The sequence below is a fragment of the Nyctibius grandis genome, chromosome 6, assembly GCF_013368605.1.
Source record: "Nyctibius grandis isolate bNycGra1 chromosome 6, bNycGra1.pri, whole genome shotgun sequence".
Taxonomy (NCBI): Eukaryota; Metazoa; Chordata; class Aves; order Nyctibiiformes; family Nyctibiidae; genus Nyctibius; species Nyctibius grandis.
This window is the reverse complement of record NC_090663.1, coordinates 63,962,440-63,981,887: the sequence shown is the minus strand read 5'-3', so window position 1 is coordinate 63,981,887 and position 19,448 is coordinate 63,962,440. Positions and strand designations below refer to the sequence as shown.

The window sequence follows — 19,448 nt, the reverse complement described above, 5'->3', positions numbered from 1 at the left end:
CAGATTTGCTGCATCTAACTATCCTCCTAACTGTCCCAAGATCCTTTTCATTTTATAATGGACATGGAAAATCAGAGTAAAGATACTACTATTTCAAAACCAAAACTAATTTAAAACCTTCAATAGATTTCTTTCTGAGATAAGGCATCTTGTCTTGTACTAAAATTCAGAAGATATCTAGAAAGATGAAAGGAGCCTAATAATAAGACAACTCCCTCCTCCACCACCTAGGCTTAAACATAGGCTTTTCCATCCATATGTAGACTTGTCATTCAGGGTGTGACTTTTCAACAAATGCCAAGCATCTCATTCCTAGGGATGCTGATTATTGGAGAGCTTGCACAGTAGGAAGGCTGAGGAGAGACCCAGTCCTGAGCAGAAGGGGAGGCAGGATGCTTCGGAGAAATTTTCAGCTGTAGTAGGTTCAGCTGTGGGACTTGCAGCTTCTTTCATGTCTCATACAGACTCCTGCGAGTCCTGCATTCACAGCCTAAGCAGTCCGGTGGCCAGTCAAAGACTGCAGGAAACAGTACTGGAGTGACAGTTTGGATCCTCATATTGAAGGCCTGGGCTCTAGGGGACAGCGATAGTCACGTCACTGGACCCCCTTCCACCAGCAATCCATGAGATGTCATGCACAGAGGTAGGAAAAGTGCTTAATCAGTGTATAAGGAGTGCATTTACTCTGAAGTTCTTATCGGGACTGTTCTTTAATATGAAATTACTCTTCAGCCTCATAAGACAGGATCATATTCGTTCATGGCAGAGAAGAATCCATCAGTGAAGCAAGACAGTATCACTAATTGCTTTCTTTGCAGTCAGATGATTTCCACTGGCTGGGATGCCCTTGGAAAAGCACACTATTTCTTGAACAAAAAAGATAATTCCCAGTTTATTTGTGGTGAATATTTATTTTTCCTTTAGCACGAATTTAAATGCTGGGTTTCCTTCCAGGGAAGTTGTTCATAGGGACACACTTATTACAAAGGAATTTGGGTAGAGCTTGTGTTTCTGTATCTTAAGCACATTGTGAGTTGAACGGAGTAGATCTTGAAGGCAACTGGCACAGAGGTAGCAGCATATTATTGTGATAAAGCACTTCCACAATAGCATTTTCAAGTAACTTGAACTTCACAGAATGCACAAAAAATTTCCTGTTAAAAATCTGCTTCGAAAGAAGGACATCAGTCTTTTCTCTTTTCCCTTCTGACTTACTGCAAGCACAGAAATCCTCCTTTTCCTTAGCTAGGACCTACCCTCAGTCCTGGCTGATCCAGTGTTAGCTACCAAGGCCACCGAGCATGGTGAGCATCCAGGGTCTCGGCTGCAGTCTGTGCAGATGTGTCTCACAAGAATCAAAGGTTTGCTTTGCTAGAAATGCAGGAGTGACAGCATTTGCTTCACTGAAGGAAGAAGGTGCAGCTTCAGACCTCAGCCATGGCTGAAGAAAAATTTCTTCTTTTTTTTTCCTGGAAAATGTTTGTATTTATAAAGCAGGTAAATTGGTAGCTTTTAAATGTTAATTTAATGACATCAGTTTGTAATTTCTGATAAGTGAGAATGTTTCAAGGCTCAAAGATGAGGCAGGCAATCTCATATGTTTAGTATAAATTCACAAGGGGTTAGGATCTCTGACAGCAAAGATAGCATTTGCTGCAGGCAAAGGTTACTTCAACCAAAACTACATAGTAATATATATACTAAAAAAATAACATTTTGGAATTACAGAGGAATATGAGTTACATGTAGTCTATGTAGTTAAATCCATTTTTGATTTTGGAATTAGATGCCAGTTTTTGAGGTAATCCAGTCACGGAAATAAGTCACTCGTGTGTAAACTCCAGGTTTATTTGGTTTGGCACATTCATCTCCCCAGCTCACTATTCCCACGAGGTACCACATCAGTCTAGAATCTGGAGTAACCAGTGGTCCCCCAGAGTCCCCCTAGAGAAAGAGGAGGGGGAAAAAAAGATTTAATTTATCAGAAGTGAAAATATAATTCTTTCCATAGACAGGGGGGTGTGTCCAATAAGAGAAGAAAGCAAGCAGTATTTCAAGAGCTGCCATTTGTGCAGAATCCAGGTTGTTTCTGAAACTTGAGTCGAAAATCTTGGCTTTTTCCTGTTTGCCATGGAACATCCTGACCTGTCTCTGTGGTTTTACAGTTTTACAGTAAAAGAAAAAGCTTTCTCTTCTGTTTTGTGAAACGCTGCTTCCCACCTGCCCCAAAGTAGGGAAACAGAAATATATACAGCAATCTAATCCAACAGGATTTTTTTTTTTTCCAGTGACCACTATCCTTTCAACAAGTTCTTTTAGTCACTTGCAGCAATAACATTTCAAAAAGGATTTCATCAGGAACTTGGTCTTCTAATTAGACAATATCTCCTTAAGGTGTTAGCCACTTCCAAAGGCTGAATTCAGATACTGTTAATAGCATGACATGGTAATAATAGTTAAACTGGAAACCTTACAGGCTGAAAGGCAATCCTCACACAACAGACCAAATTCCTCATCTTCCACCAAAATGCTTTACTGAAATAAACAGCAGTTGCACCCTTCTGTTCAGGTCTCTTCAATGCTGAGCCAAACAGGAACAGAGGAGTTGAGCAACCCAGACTTACTCTGAAGGGCATAAATCTGTAAGACCCGGATTCTGGAAAGGGTCTGTTTTGAACTAGCACTTAGAAGTACATTCTTTGTAATTAACATAAACAGAAATTACCTTTTTAAAAGTTATCGTTATGGAAATATTTCGTTTGAACATAAGCATTTCCTTGCAACATTTGCAAACCTGCACCACATATGTATCCTTACCATTCCATTTACACCTAGCTTCCTTATAGTTATCTTTGTTTCAGACAGTTTTCCTTCCACTGATCCAAGTGTGTTAACAGATCTGTTATGATATGATCACGTCCAGAATTTAATTTCAATGAGTGATAGTGCATTTTTGCTGGCAGCTTAACTGCTACATTCTTAAACTTCTTCCATCCCAACTGTACAGATGTCTGGTCTTGGCTACTTCAGACATTTAATTTTTAGCTCATATTTAGTATTTCAGCATTTAGTATCTCTGTCAATGTCTTGTCATATCACTTCGCAAGCAAATTGTTAGTTAGATTTCACACACAAGAAATCATGAGAAGCAAATGGGCTTGTAGAAACTATTCTGAGTTACAGAATAAGAATTTAATTTAATAGCATGAAAAGTTTACGTTCTGAATATTATACTAATTTAGCTCTCTTAGTATGGGGTTTGTGTGCTAAATGATGTGTACTAAACGCTATTTCATTTTACGACTTAATTCCTGTTTGAATGGAGCCTACATAAAGGACTAATACACTGTCAGTTAAGATTTGGTCAACCAGATACTGGAGTCAGCATTAAAATAGTTTTCCTTTCTCATTTTCAGCTACAGTTACCTGACAAGCATCTACTCCTCCTTCCAGGTATCCAGCACACAACATCCTGGGTGTTACATCCCCATCGTACACTTCTTTTCTATTGCAGGTGTTTGAGTCGATAAGTTTCACTGTTGCTTCCTGAAGAGCATTTGGAGTTGGACCTGAGGGAAAATACAGAATTACTTTGCAGTAGTTAAGGTATAGGAAGAGCATTTAATGTTCTCTTATGGAGGACCAGCTTGACTTGGTTTAACATGGAAGTTTTGCTTGTTGATCTGTCTAGGTTAGGACTTTAAGGAAAATGTACATACTCATATTCTCACTTAGGAACTGTACCATTAAGACAAAAGGAACGACTGCACGGTACCTAGTGCCTTAAGTGTAAAACCATGTATTTTTTACATGTTCCATATAATACCACAGGACACAAATTACCTAGCAATTTGGGCAGATGATACGAAATGAAGACATCTTGGTTCCATTGCTAAATCTACTCTTAGCATGGCCCGATAAGAGTGTGAGCTTGGGTAAGTCACCATCTGCAGCTCACTCTGCACATTTACCTGAAAGCACACAGAGTTATCTGGAGCTTCTGGCTAGGGCTGGGAGAGTATTTTTTTTAGGTGCTATATAAACACATGCATGGCGGGACTACCTGTCTTAAGAATTTGCAATATGAAATGGAAAGGCTGGAAAAAGAGAAGAGTCTTCTTCCTGCTTTCTGCTTCAGTGGATTGTAGCTCTGTCTTGTTCCGGTCTAATTTTAGAACAAGAAACTGCTGCTTACGATTTAACAAACTTATTGCTTATAGACAAAGCATTAGGCTTGCTGCCATACAACATATGGCTACAGATGTGGTATCAATTCAGTAGATCAGAGCCATTGTTTATGTAACATATGGGTCACCTGGTAGACTCAGGACTCACCATCATTGGTAAGTGCTCCCCAGCCCGTGATGACAGCATAAATATTGTACGGAAAAGTCTGAGATGGCTCAGGCAGACAAACACGGTGTATGCTACTCGTAAACTCAACTCGTTTAGAGAGCTGCACAAGTGCAATGTCATAGTCATGTTCTGGGTAGCGGTACTTTTCATGAATAACAATAGTCTTGACTGATCGTTTCAAGCTTGGTGGCTTCAAAAGAGCTCCAAAAGTAGCATTCCACTTCTCAGGGTGACTCATGCTGAAAAAGATAAGAGTGCTGTAAGTATTTAGCTGTAAATATACGTGTTCAGGACTTCAAACTTGGTAAGCACCTTTATTGTAAAGCTCCTTCAAGCCAGCTCCCTACTAGATTCTTAAGGCATCCATCACTTTCCATAACACTGCGTCCCACGTGATTGTGGGCTGCTGCTAGAAGAGGGCAATCCTGCGTGCCCTCCTCAACCATGGTTTCATACTCATCCCCTGATCCTTGGTCTAGCCATTGTGTGGCCGCAGGCTGTAATCAAATCAAAAAGCTCTTCTGATAGAAAACTTCATCTCTGTTAGTCTTTTTGCATGTTAGTAATCTGTTCAATCAGCTGTTCCATCTTACGTGCCCTGCAGCTTCACAATAGCCGTGCTAGAAAAAAAAAGTACTGGGAGTGCATGGCTGAATGGAGAGGTAGGTATGTGGGATTATAACTTCTGGTAGCAGCTTGCAGCTGCAGCAACCTAGTTGTAACACAAATAAGCACCCTTAGAAATATTTAGTGCAACAGGAAACAAATACTCTGCCATTTCAGTCACATTAGCTTTTCTGCACTTCTTTGCTCAATATGCCAAATGACTATTGATCTCCACTCATGCAATTGCCAGTTCTGCTCCAAAGAGTCAGTCTTTGATTTCTCATTGAAACATTCAAGTGATAGGTCTGCTTAACCCTGACTTTTCTCCTCCAAGGCAGAAAATTGTTCCCCTGGAAAGAGTCAGGGGTGTGGTGCAAATCTGGAAAGCCACACAACTTGATACACATAGGGCACATTCTGCTGCAGATTTTAAGACAGGAACTTACTCTCTGAAGCAGTGAGCTGCAGATACAAGCCACGTATTGCTGATGAGCGTTGCACCACAGCGGTGGATATTATTGTACTGCAAACTAGCTTGCCACGGCCAGATCCCGGTCTCTGCAGAAGACAATCCGCCGACTATTCGTAATGATGATGATTTTGCCATTGACTTGACTGATCTATTCTGCCGCAACCCACAGACTGTCAAAAAGGAGAAAAAGTGTATTAGCTATTCTTCTGTTTAGTAAATATGCCTGCCAATAGCTGTGGAAAACATATGTAAAATTACACACCACCTAGGTTCTCTAACAGTATTAACATCAACGAGAAAACATACCTTCCACCAGCCCCCCAAATCAGAGGTCCTCATGCACAACCCATTCTGTTAGAAGCCTGAATGAACAACTGACTATTATGGAAAGCCATGGTGGTCAACCATTCAGGCTTAGCTGCATGAGCAGTCCAAATCAGGAATTAAAACCTTCACCATGCACCCAGGACCAAATACAGAGACTGCCAACCTTAATGTCCCAGGTAATTTGTCACTAGGATAAAACATGAACAAGGCAAAATCTAAGATTGGAATGATCCAAGCCATGGGTTTTTACAATGCATGCACGCGAGTTACATCAGCAAGGTGTCACCTGGAATCAGGAAACTGTTCATTGCACAAGTGGCAGTCTGCAAGTGAACCTGGAGAGGCACTTCAGGCAGAGGGCATCACACTAATCCAAGCCAGAGATGACAAAGACATGGATACCTCCAGCACAGCATGCATCCATGACAAAAAGTGTTATCCCTCCAAACCCAGAGAGAAATGAAAATATCCATGGTTTCAGCCACTAAACTCAGGATATTCAGGAGCAGCTGAAGCTCCCCCGTAGCTTTAGAAACTGCCTCAATGGACAGAGCTGCTTCAGCTGTCCTCTCCCATCCAAACAGCATCAAATCCATCTTACCTGGACCAAGACCCACTAGTTTTCATCCAGGCCCCGATTTCAGCTAGACATTAGGGAAGTTGACAGACAGGACTATCCCAATTCATTGAAGGAGAGACAGAGCTAAGAATTATTTGCATAGTAACAACACAATCCAAACCATTGCACTGCCTGTCTCCTGCAGACAGTGACCCAGAGGGGGACAAAGCAGAAATCAGTAGTATGTCACTGAAGAGCTGCCAGCCCCAGGGCCCTTGAAGTCCTCAGAAGCGAAACACTGGAGCCACACAGAGTGTAACCTCTGCCCCTTCCTGCTAGGATCTGCACAAGGTTATGTTAACAATACATCATAGTCAAAAGCAGCAGCAATAACACAGCAGACTGAAAGCTGTTCATAAATTTGGAACAAAAAGTCATACAATATTGAGCATCTCATGTGCTCAGTGTAGAGTCTGCCCCATTCAGAGATTTAAAATCATGATGAAAGAAATCAGTGAAATCAAAATTCACTTGTCCAAAACTTTCTGTGTGAAAGAAAAACTGGAGAATATACCATAACTGATAAGACTGACTGCACTAGCATGTTTCCCTCCTGAAAGCTATTGGTAATCCTCAATTACTGGTCCTAAAACCACACAATCCTGTCAACCACCTGAGCAGTCAATGTTCAAAACAGGGAAAGACTCACAGTTTCATCAGCGCCCTAGAACACCAGCACCTAAAACAGACCCAAAAAGTGATGTCCAAAAAGTGGTGTTATTTAATCTTCCATTACTTGACAGCCTGCTGCTAAGGAACTGATCAAACCTTCCCAGAGTTAAAAGAAAATCAACTTTTAAGCAAAGATGGCTTTTTATGACTATTAAATCTCCCAACAAGCTGAATTCCTTCTCTGAAAGCTCAAAAACATCTCTAAAACAAGCTACCTCAACTTAACCCCTACAGCAATACCTTGAGAAGCCCAATCATATTGCCTTGTATTTCTGTAAGGAACAATTTTGTGCGACTAGCCATTCTAAAATCCAGAACATTTTCATTATAATCATAGGCTGAAGTAACTTCTATACATTTCCTTATGGTCCTTCCTTCCTTCCAACACACACTAAAGAAAATGACATATTCCCAGTTTCTGAGCGCACAGAAAGCCATTATTCCAAACTCTTCTGCATGTGCCCAATCCTATTGGCTTTTGGGGCACTTCTCACTCGCGGGCTGCGTTAGAGGTCTCTGCTAGGCTGCCATCCTTAAAGCACCAATTGAACAACATGCTGATACATGTTCAGGTGTCAATCTCATCACTTAATGTGTGTACAGGAAAACAGCTGGTAGCAAGGTGGAGATGAATTGTTATGCTACAGCATCCAAGACAAGCATATATGAAACAGATTCTGCAGTCACTGCTCCAAGGTGCAGTTCTAATACTTTACATGAGGGAGACAGAGGACAAGGTGTCTGCCCTGTGCAGGCAGGATTAGACTTGATAAAGTATTCTATTTAAGTACATCTTTTAATCTATTTATAATAGATTGCTTCTAACTATAATCTGCTCAAATATAAAATGCACTCAAATCCGTGATAAGGACTCTCCTGCCTTCAGCACATTATCGTACACCTTTCAGCGAGCTGCTGTGCCTGACATTAAAGCAGTCAACTAGCCCAAGCAATTAGGTTCTTTTATTTGTTGGAAGTCCTCCTCACTCACTCAATTTTACTACGTACACCTAGGAGTCATCTGAAATGCCTTAGCTTTCATGTAGAAACATGGCTTTAGTCTCTGTGTGTCCAAATACGCAATTGAGCAGACACAGTGTACAAGCTCTCATTGGTACCAACAGCAACTGGATCAGGCTAATAAATAAACAAGTGTCCTGAACATTACAGTGCTCAGCCCTTACTGGCTAAGTCCTCTGTTTCCTAGATGGCAGGGTTTACATTTAAGATGCACCCTCCACCTTCCACACCAGCACTGCTGGAGGCAGAAGCATGCCTGCATGTCTCCTCTCTGCCCAACACAGAGGATTTCTATAGAGCCCTCAGCACATGCTCTTTTCTCACAGAATTGCTGATATTTTTAACAGAAGGAGCGTCTTACTGCAAAAAAACTGACCAAGGAACCCAGCAGTGGGTGTAGACTTTTTCTAGAAGGGTTTTTCACCCCATCACCACTATTTTCAAGCCAGTCTTAAGTATCCCAGAAGAGACTAATAAAAAAGGCTTCCTCGTGACTGAACAGGATTTCTAAACACACGGCTCATCTGTGTGAAGTACACGGTCACGTTCATTAGACAGGAGGATGAGAAAAGGCTTTTAAGGGCCAGGAAAAGTGCTCAGAGACTATTAATGCTAATTAAAACAATTGGAGATTTCCCAGGCTTAGAAAGCCCTCACTTACTGTCATTGAAGAGGGCTTCTGCTCTTTTCGTCTCCATATCTGAAACAAACAAACAGTCAGGGTAAGGCCAGGACAGCACAGACAAGGTTCCTCATCTGCATGGTCATCCCACCCAACACCTATTTGAGTACAGGGCACAGCAGGAGCTACAGCTGAGGGGCGCTGCTACAGAAATCAGTGTAGCTCATATATGGTCACATTCTTGCGCTGACTATTGCACTCCTCTCTGTGGTGCTGCTTGCTCTTCTCCAGCCAGCCGATATCCTCTCAGGACCAGGTACAGGGTCTCCCCCATCCTGCTGGACCCTGATGTTTCTGGAGCGGAGCAGAGACAAAACAAGCCCTGTATTACTCAAGATCCACAATTTTGTCAGGGAGAGATTTTTACAGTGGAAAGTTTTGAAGTTCCTTTTTTTGTAAAAAAACAACTGGCTGCATTTTACACCAGAGTGAGGGACAGAGGAGATCTGGTACTCACTCTGTGCCCTCTTCAAGATCAGAAGGCACTGACTTCACTGCAGCAATGCCAGCTTACAATAGCAGAGGCTCACTCTCATTTCTCCTATCTTATTGAGCAACAGGGTGTCTGGTACACTATTAATACAAAAAGAGATAGTTAATATAAATTTATTTGCATGGCACAGAAGGTTCTAGCAATACATTACCTCCTTTAATATGCATGTTAATGTTTATGGACAATACAGTATGCTCATGCTAACAAGTATTAGCTCAAGGTATAAGTCTATTCCCCTTCTTCCAGAATGCTATTTTTACTAGAGCTACCATTTTACTCGCCAGCAGTAAAAACAAATTTTTTAAAAAATTACACTTTCAATACAACTTTTAAATTATATAGTGATTCTCATACAGCATCCACAACTTCACATTTTGCAGCTGGATAGCCTTTCCCAGCAGATCCCTGTCCTTATCCACTTACTTCATTTCTCTTTGCAGCTACACAGAATAATATCCTAGTTTTGATCCAAAACTACAGCAAGCCAGGAGGAGTCTCTTTTGAATGCAAAGCGCTCTGGCTCATACTTGTCACCTATTGTCCTTGTATCACTTGTGTTTTCCTTCTGGGCTTGACACTTCTCCTGGTATGCAGAGTGAATTGCATGTTTACAATCCACCATTACTAGACATGTACTCATTCATTTCTTAATATGCCATTAAGCAGATTATGATAGGAAAAGGAAACAAACACAACTCCAGTGCATGTACAGGTTGACTGTGGGGAATGCTACAGAGCAAAGGCAGTGCTAGGGCTGCTGTATGTGCATGCAGCCACTGCTTTATTTTGTAAGACTGGGAGATGAGTTATAATTGGACATTTACATAGCAACACAGTCTTATTCACTATAATCAGGAACTGTTCATATAATAAAGATAAATAAGTTTTACTGGTGGGCAAGCAACAACTTGCAAGGTCCCCTTTCAGTAAAAATGCTCACTTGTACTTTCTCAATTCATATGAAAGAAGAAGGAAAACCCTAAAGTACAAGTACTTCTGCACTTCAGGAATATCGGTTGTATTCTGTGAATTTCCATGGATAATATGGTTGGTTGTTGCCAAGTTCCCTTACATCAAAATGTAATCATACCAGATAGTAAAAGCTAGGCCAGCAGAGGGATTCAGCAGTGGTGCAAACATTCCTGTTTGGTAAGTTACAAAGTGGGGTGGGGGGGGGGTGGGGGGAATGGGTGCTGAGCTGTTCTAAGGATTTGGCTACTTGACCTATATGTTTATATTGGCAAGAAGTGCTTTGAAAAATCTGGCCCTACTTGTTTATTTCAACTATGATGAGCATACACTGTTTTCCTAGAAATTCATACAAACTTCAGAACTAGCTCATCATTTGGGTCACTCCGATATTTTATAACTGGAAACTGGTAGGAAACCAACAAATATAATCAACAATGAAAGAACACCTTTTGCCTTCAAGTGCAATATCGATAATAATGTTTTTTTAACTCCTCTCTGGGTGGAGAGACATTTACCTCATAATGCCTAATTATAAAGCCTGCAGTCAATTATTAACACTTACATTATATTGCAAAGCTCATCGAGAAGACAAAAAGAGCAACCAGCTTGTTCAAGTGCGGTGCCAGAAGCAATTCAATTGGCATGTTCAGCACTGAGTTTTGCTGTGAGTCACGCAGCTGTTCTGCAAGGCACCTGTCTGTATCTCTGTTTGCCTTTTTACAAGGCACCTAGAAAAAAGTACAAACCTCACGTGGGCAAAATTTTACCCATTGCTTCCAGTTGGACCAACTTGTGTGTAATTGGAGAAACAAGTCTTACACACACACACTGCAAGTCTTAAATAGGATGTCTGCACAGCTTTGAATTTTAGCATATTTTATAATATATCATATTTTATAATATATTATGCAGCCAATGCTGAAGGAAAAAGGCCAGTGACACCTGTCAATAAGTTCAATGCTATATTCACCAGGGTAGGGGCACTGCTTTGCTGTAGAGATCTACCAGATACAGTGTGCTGACCATGTATCCCACACTGGGAGCTGGAACACAAATACTAAAGAAAACACCACAGCAACAAGAGAAAACCTCAAAGTAAAGGGAGTTTTTAAGAAGTAAAAGCAGGTCTGTCTGCCAACAGACCCAGAAACCCATTGTGCAGATCAGCACAGCTGAAATTAAGGGCACAATATCCAGGACTCAAAACCAACATCCCAAACCCAGAGCACACATATGTGTTTGGAAACCTGAACTAACTGACATTATTTTCAGATAAGCCGAGCCCGCAGTAGATCCCGTCAAAACCAGAGAGCACTTCGGGTTACACGATACTGCCGAAAATCAGGTTGGTTACTGGCTTACCTCATTAGGGGCTTGCCTTCATTTGTTACTAGCTTGACATTTTTGGTATGGTCAACAGCATAGCTGTTCACGTTGTGCCAGCCAACACGTTGCAAGCCCTGCCTTGAAGCAATCACTTGTAAGGCACAAGAGACAATTTCGCTGCCCTGCTCATTTACTAGCTGCCCTAGTTGTTTGCACTACCAAGAAAAAGCATCAATTAGTAACAATTAAAGTGTCATATCTTGTCCCAACCACATACAGCTGCAAAAATAGTTGTTTGTGCCACATTTAGGAAAACAGTGTTCAGGCTTCTACTGTAAACAAGAACAAGTTCAACTTGAACATGCATTGCCTACCCGTAAAATGGAACTTGCTATTTAATTAAAGCTTGCCTAACTTAAAAGAGAAAACTACTGTTTAAATTAAAATCACAATAATCTATTGAAACAAGGCTTAGGGATTCCATCTTTCAGAAGAGGGCTCTGTTTTCCAACTGGACAACCAATTTTGTTAATACAGTTATTTTGCATATTTAGTAAACACAATAACATTAAAACACACTTAAATTATCAGTCTTAATTTCATACTAATGAGAATAGTGACTTGCAGTTACTATTTAAGATTAATATCTTATCAGAAAATATCTTCTTTTTACTCCTCAATATATGTTTGAGCAAACAGAGAGAGAAAAGTGGAGTATGCCAGAGCAGGAAAGCATCTTTATTTTGGTAATTGTTTATTTGCAAAAGCCAGTTAAGGCCAGAATTTCTAAGGGAGTTCAGTGCCCAAAGCCTGTGGATCTATTTGGCAATCATCTAAATGTTTGCAGGTTCATAGTTAACTACAGAGTGAATGTGACCCCTTATCTCTGAGGGATTCAGAGATTCCCACAGAAAAATGTTCTCACTTTGCCATGTCTCTAAATAATATCAGTGTCACTGCATCAGAGGAATTAATCTTGTGTCCACTGCCTCATTTTATTTTAGCCACAGAGATCAGTGTTTATATTAAAAAGAAAATATCAGGCAGAACTCAGTGACATAAATGGAGCAGACATTATATTGAAGTAGTTCAAGCAAGGCAAGCAAATGCCTTATTAGGGGATATTATGCATTTTCCATGTGGAAAGGGCCAGACATGGCTGCAAAATTAAAGATGAGAAATCTGTTTTAAAAATCTGATACAGCTTTACCCAATTACATAATCTTTCACAGATGTTGATTCCCACAGGAAACTTGATTTTCTTTAATGGTTTCCACCCATGTCATAGTATAACTGCTAGCTTCAAAGGCAAACTGTATGCTCCATCCTCTATTATATCAAGTTCCCACACCTTGCTTGTGTAAGTTGTTTTTTCCCCACAGAGAAGGCAAGGTAAAGATTATCTTAAATTCGATATGAAGGGAGGAGAGGATTGTAAACATAAAAAAAAAATTAAGTGAAAGTACATGTTTCAGTACTAATAACACATTCTTGGACATGCGTTTGAAGCACAGTTTTGTGAAATGCCCCAGGGAGCAGAGGAAGCATTTTCCCCACTGTCCTTTGTCACATTTTAATAACAACGTCCTCGAAAAGAGAGAGAATTACAAAATTCTCAGCTGCATCAGAAACGGGCCTCACCTAGTTCAGTGTTATTTAGGGTACCAGTGCATGCAGGCAAAAAAAAAGGATCTCTGTTACGTTTCAGTAGGTCACCAACCTGGGCAGCTGAGAGGAATGTCACAGAGTGCATCCGTCCTGCAGTGCAGACAGATGTGGGGATAATAGCTCTACCCTAATACTCTTTAATTACATTAAAGACCATGAAGGCCCCGAGGTACTGGGTGAAATGGAAATGAGAGCAGTAAGCAGCAGATTCAATCATGTTCCCAAAAACTGTACCCGTGACGAAATGCCCGAGTTTCCTGAAAGATGGCAAAACATGAGCTTTGGGCTCAGCAGGAATGTCATGCTCATGTGTGGTTACATAGTGCACACAACCTAAAACGTCTCCCCACTACCCTTCCACGATTCTCCCCACTCTTTCAACAGGAATTACCTCCCTAGAGTTATGCATCCTTGCAGAAGTAGCAAAACATGGCTTAGATACAGGTGATGCAATTCTCATTCCTTCAACAGAGGAGAGTAACCTGGTAGGAACAAGACAAAGGCTTGGTACCTCTAATTGTCCCTCTCACCCAGCCCTTCCCTCCCTACTTGTGTCTGCTGGACCTGTCGTCACATCCATGACTTCCCCCCACATCAGCCACATCTTAATTCTGTCCATCAGGACAGACAGAGGTATACACCTCACAGCGTACTTACAACTCCATCTGGCTGTCCTGCAGCCGGAGGAGGGATCTGCATGGGGAACTATGTATCAGTTTTGTAGCGTGTAGCCAAGCTGATAAAGTTTTTAGCATTATTTTTCTTACTGGCCTACACCAATGCCCCGGCTGCAATCAAGGTCTCACTACTGTAAGGGCAGCCCAAATGATTTGCAACCTCTGCAGGCAAGGCAGACAAAGGGAAAACCAAGAATTGACTGAGGAAATTAATTAAATCAACTTATCTGGGTCAGGATGACTTGCTGCTTAATTCCTTCATCACAAGCATGTCCTTGCAAAATTTTCATTTTAAAATATGTTTCAGTCCCTCCCATTTCAGTCAGCCTCTGTAGACTGTTGCAAACACTGAAATGTACCACCTTGTGCCAAACTAATGGCATCAAAGTGAAGGAACGTCAGATCTCCACTCTATTTCCCAATGTACAGATGCATGTCCTCTTCCACTCCCCCAAGCTGCTGTTCTGGCTAGTAAAGTACAAAAAACCACACTGCTACATACGTTATTTAGGATTAAACATTCAATCATTCAGGTCAGACACTCATCTACATGTCTCCCAAAGAAGACTTGATAAAAAAGTGAGAATCTGTCTCCTAGGTTCTGTACTTTGTATTTGTAAGAAGCTTTAGCAAGCCCCAGATGCCAGATAAATAGAAATAATAACAGTTAACTTGTTGATCAAAACCAATTCATGACTCATTGTTCATGGTCAAAACCCTTGGCTGTGCAACAAGTGGGAATACTTCCTACTCACTTTGAACAGTGCCAGTGATCTTGCAACCAGTTTCTTTTTGACGTCAGAAGTACATTCCCAAAAATACATTTTGGGAGACTGCCAACCTACCTGACAAAGGGAAATAGTCTGGCAAGCTGCTCTACACTTGGCTTAATAGGGATCCAAGCTGTGGGGTGACTCTACTTCTAAGCAAGAAACCCTGGGGAAAAAAATTCAGCCTTGTAGGAGATCTCTTTGGTGCTGGAACTATACAGAGGACAAATGGCAACACCTTCTTTCAGTGGAAGAGCAAGTCCTAAAATGGGTGTTGCCAAGTCACACGATTTTGATATCTCATTCTGCTGGCCCTTGCACTACTGTTTAGAGAAGATAGGGCTTGGTTTGCTTCATTTTCCACTGAAAAATACTTGAGCTTCCAGTGAGATTTGTACACAAGTGCAGAGACCTCGATCACCTCCCATTTTCTATCAAAGCTACAGTGGGCATCTGGAGATACCGCTGTCTTTGACCAGGGGACTATGAAGTCTAGCTAAATAAGAAAGCATAACACATCTGAAGAAACTCTGATACAAATGTATTTTTGCAGCCCTATGTCAAGAACATCTACTGTTTAGTGATTATACAAAACAAAGACGTTTTGTTTTCCTTTAAGTTTTGCACACTTGTTATTTTTTCACATCTGTATGATCAAGCTTCTCTCTCGTTTTGAAAAAAAACTGAACTAATAAAACATTGTCAGCTTAGATTTATTCCCTCTTTATTCTCAGTTCTCAGGAATGAAGAGGCAAAGCAAGTTCTACCCCTGGGCTGGCAGACTACTTAGTTTTGTACTGCTGCCCTGAACTACAGCTGAAGATCCCAAGTGTTGCACCCAATTTGCAGGAGTTTGTTGGAGCTGATCCCCAAAGCAAATACTTTTGAGTGAAGTGTAACTTGAGACATGGTGTTGAACAACAAGTTGATTAGATCCTGGGAGGAAGACTTAAGGAGGTTCGACTTATCAGACCCTCCTAGCATGCAATGTAAATAAGTGCCTGACCTGTATTTGTTCAACTGGTTAGCTATGCTTAACTAAACTAAGCTATATATTATGGCCCCCGAATTAGAATCTTCTGATAAGGTGATTATGATGAACAGGTTAATGATTTTTACAAGCCATTATGAAAAATGTTCTGAGATTGCCTCAACATAAACAAGGATTCCAGTTGGCAAAACCCTCAAAGCTACAATGAAGCAAAATTTAGAGAGGTACTGCAGAGCATGGAAAAAATCTAGGGCTTCTTAGCTTTCCTTCGTTTAAATACTAATGTTGGACAGCATATTTCAGGAGGGGAGAGAGAAGTGGGAAATGCAAAACCTAGATCCCTCTCCGGACTTCCAGGACCTGCTGAAAATTCACTTCTCCCAGGCATGAGGAAGATGATGAGCTTTATAAATTGAGACCTGCATCTCCTCTAAAAGCATAGGAGTGCTCTGTTCTATACTCTTCACGTGAGCCTTCTTAAACGGCAGCACCAACAGGAACTTGAGTAAGCCTCGTAGCACTGCTGAAATCCTATTAGCAAATAAAGATGCAAATAGAACCTTTTTCTGTCATCTCCTAGAAACTGCAAGGTATTGTTCATGCTCCTTTGCGTCATGTGTAACAGTTGCACAACGCTAGTCTTGTAGTGAGTAGTAGACCTATGTAGTCTGTGTTTTATGGTTAGGCTGGGAGAGCCAAGAAAAGCAACGCAAAGTTTATCTTACAACTTTATCAAAGTAACACAGAGATGCCATCTTTTACTGAGACCAAATGTTTAATGAAAACATTGTGATTCAATTTTAACTAGCAACTACTGCATTACTGTAACAGCCCTGCTGCAGTTCAAGGTCAACTAAAAGAGTTTTGAGTCACTTCCCACATTTACCAGACTGAATAAAAGCAGCTAATCAGATAACTCAATGAGAAGATCACACTCCTTTTCTAACAAGCATTTTTTGACTCCTTCCAATTTTATCCTTTATGTAAGGCACAAAATTAAACTGAAGCTTCAAAATTCACTAAATCATGACCTGACTGTCTTTAAAAAAAAAAAAAAAAAACAACAAAAAACTCAAAAAAACTCCTTGAATCTCTCTAGTTGATGCCCACACACTTTCTTGATCTGGGAGAAATTACATGTGCTCTTTGCTGAAGAGGAAATACTGACATATAAACAACACTGCAGAGAAACGGTGATTCTTTGCCCAAAGGGATGACACCTATCATCTTGAACCATTCCAGTGGGGAAGACTGGTTGACCCATCAAGAAATGACGGGTGTGAGACAGCTCATATTTGAGTTTTACTGCATTACTGCAATGCAGTACACTCAATTCAAGCACCAAGAGGCTGAACAAGAGGTTGCTCCTGGTTATTTCTGAGTGGGAGGAAGTCTGGATCCATCCAGCATGGAATCTGGCCCAGGCTTCTTGTTCTTTCAACACAGCCATCTGGCCTCTGCAGATCTCTGCTGGTTTAAGTAGTCTAGTGTGGAAAAGCAAGCAGCAAGTACCCACCCATGTGCTGAACTGTCACCCTTGTGCTAGGAGCAAGCGGAAGGTCTGCAAAAACAAATGGAACAAGTATCTGCCCCTTCCTTTCAACTAGCAACTCATTCTTGAAAAGTCTGACACCCATAAAAAGTGTTGACTATATATAGTCTAACCCTGCACAAAAATTCTCTAACAGATCAGAAGTGTAGAAGAGGAGGGAAACCTGCCTTTCAGTGTCTGTTTGGTAATTCACTAAAACAAAAAGACAGTGCTGTTAATTTTCACAACCTGCAGATGCAGGTCCGCTTTGCATAGAGGGGCTAGTTCCTCAGCTGAGAAGTCACATAGATAAGAACATTTTCCCTTTCTTTCCCTTTCCCCTGGGGAATTTGCAAGGATTTTGATCCTCCCACCAAATATATTTTTTTATTGCATTAGCTGTTTCCCCACTGTCATCCAAGCATAGTTTCTGCACTTCCAGGTTCCTCAGAGAAGCAAAGACCTAGGGAGCATGTTTGTGTTGCTGTGTACTGAAGCATTGCGGTGAGGCTCCTACTCTTCACCCTGGTAGTAGCATAAGGTTGGTACTGAAGTTTGGAGGGATGCTAAGGCTGTACTGCAAGGCCACAAAGCAACTCTTCCTGCTTATCCATATTTAAGACATATTTAAAAGACTTAGGTGGGGTTTATACATTGACACTGATTTTGTTCTAACTTAATGAGCAGGAAGGACTGTCATTCAGACTCAGTAACAGCCACCATCAGAAGGGAAAAATCAAGTCCCAACAATCAGAAAAGGGCAAGAACTACCTTTAAGAGTGATGTAATATACTTACTTGAGAGGGTAGAAGATCTGACATTTATTCGCAGGGGCCCTTTGTATTTTTTCAGGCCCCTCCGTAATATCCTTTCAACTCTTTCTCGCAATGCTTCTCTAGAATCCGTGGAGGAGAACCAGAACGTGAGCAAAGCCTCTGCTGTCACACCATCAGCATCTGGGCTACAAACCAACGGAACACAGTTTGGTTACCTTCAGCCCATTTCTGCATTTCTTAGGTTTCATCTTAGCTCCTCTAGCAATGGCAATGTAACAGAAAGGATTAGATACATTCTTGAACATTTTGCACATTCTTGAGAGAAGGAATTGCCAAAAGAAATCCAAGCAAACTCTGATTGGACAAACGCATCTTAGGCTAGAAGGTGGCATGATGCTTTCTGTGAACAAATGGCCAGACCAATGTTATAATGGAGTCTAAAAGCAGTCACTGACTACATGCTTGGGACACAAGAACAGGAGGGAATGAACTGATTTGATTGCAATGAAAAGCTGGATACACAGCACTTCAGAAACATCGGGTAGATGGTTAATGGTATCTAGACAGACCTTTCCAGGGCCCTATACATACACAGAATAAAAATTTCCAATCATCATCATCAAAAAGATACTCGAGCAAAGAAGAGAGACCACACAACCCAGTCCCACCACTGCAACCTTTTGGGAGAATGGGACCAACAACCTCACGTTATGCAGCAATAAATGAAGCTCAGCAGCATATCCACAATCTACTTATCACAGTCCAAGAGATGGACCACAAAAGGGGCCTCTAACATCTCACTGAAAAGTACAAGCAGCACCCGCACTGGTACACACAATTCCACAGTTTTGATGAAAGAAAAGGAAGAAAAGTCTTCTAACAGACTGAATTCATGCAGTAGTAGTATTTATCTTTCCTTAAAGCATCAGATACTGCAAGAGACTGAATGCTGGACTACAAACACCAAAGTGTCTAATCTGGCACAGTAAATCTTGCTCTGTGCTTGCAGATGGCTTATCCTTGGTCATTACACAGGGAAGATAAGAGTGTGCACCGAGAACCTTCTCTCCTGTGCCTCCTCCTACCTGAGCCAAGAAGCAATGACGCACCCCACAACAGGTGGAATCACAGTTAATTCATACAGGGGGCAAGCTAAAAGCAAGTTGCTCTGTCTTAAGCATCATTCATATAAGAAAGGAAAAGAGAAGATCTCCCAGTTATATCTCACTATCTTGGAAATTTATAATTATATAAGGGAAAAACAAGAAATATAAAAATAGAAGGCAAGTAGCTTATACAGAAGTCATGCAATCAGGCTATGATCTTTGAAATGAATATGCACCAAAATGAAACAGACATTCCTGCTATCACCAGCGAAGGCCAAATAAAAGGCCACGTGTTATGAGCACACCAAGGCATGTTGAGTGTTTCGTAGCTGAGCAGAAAGACACGTTCCTTCCCTCGAGGATCTCATAATTGAGACTGAGTAG

General features: G+C 41.1%; 1 protein-coding gene across 1 annotated transcript in view; it reads right to left on the bottom strand.

Moving 5' to 3' along the window:
• Window positions 1-1,782: 1,782 nt before the first annotated feature.
• LOC137665063 (transmembrane protease serine 11A-like) overlaps window positions 1,783-19,448 on the bottom strand; it is a 41,773-nt gene continuing 24,107 nt past the window's right edge. The window contains exons 5-10 of the mRNA XM_068403845.1: window positions 17,980-18,143; window positions 8,734-8,772; window positions 5,409-5,604; window positions 4,336-4,595; window positions 3,427-3,569; window positions 1,783-1,944 (exon numbers count right to left, since the gene is read on the bottom strand). Of these exons, the coding sequence (XP_068259946.1) occupies window positions 1,783-1,944; window positions 3,427-3,569; window positions 4,336-4,595; window positions 5,409-5,604; window positions 8,734-8,772; window positions 17,980-18,143 (964 nt within the window). The remainder of the gene's footprint in view (window positions 1,945-3,426; window positions 3,570-4,335; window positions 4,596-5,408; window positions 5,605-8,733; window positions 8,773-17,979; window positions 18,144-19,448) is intronic.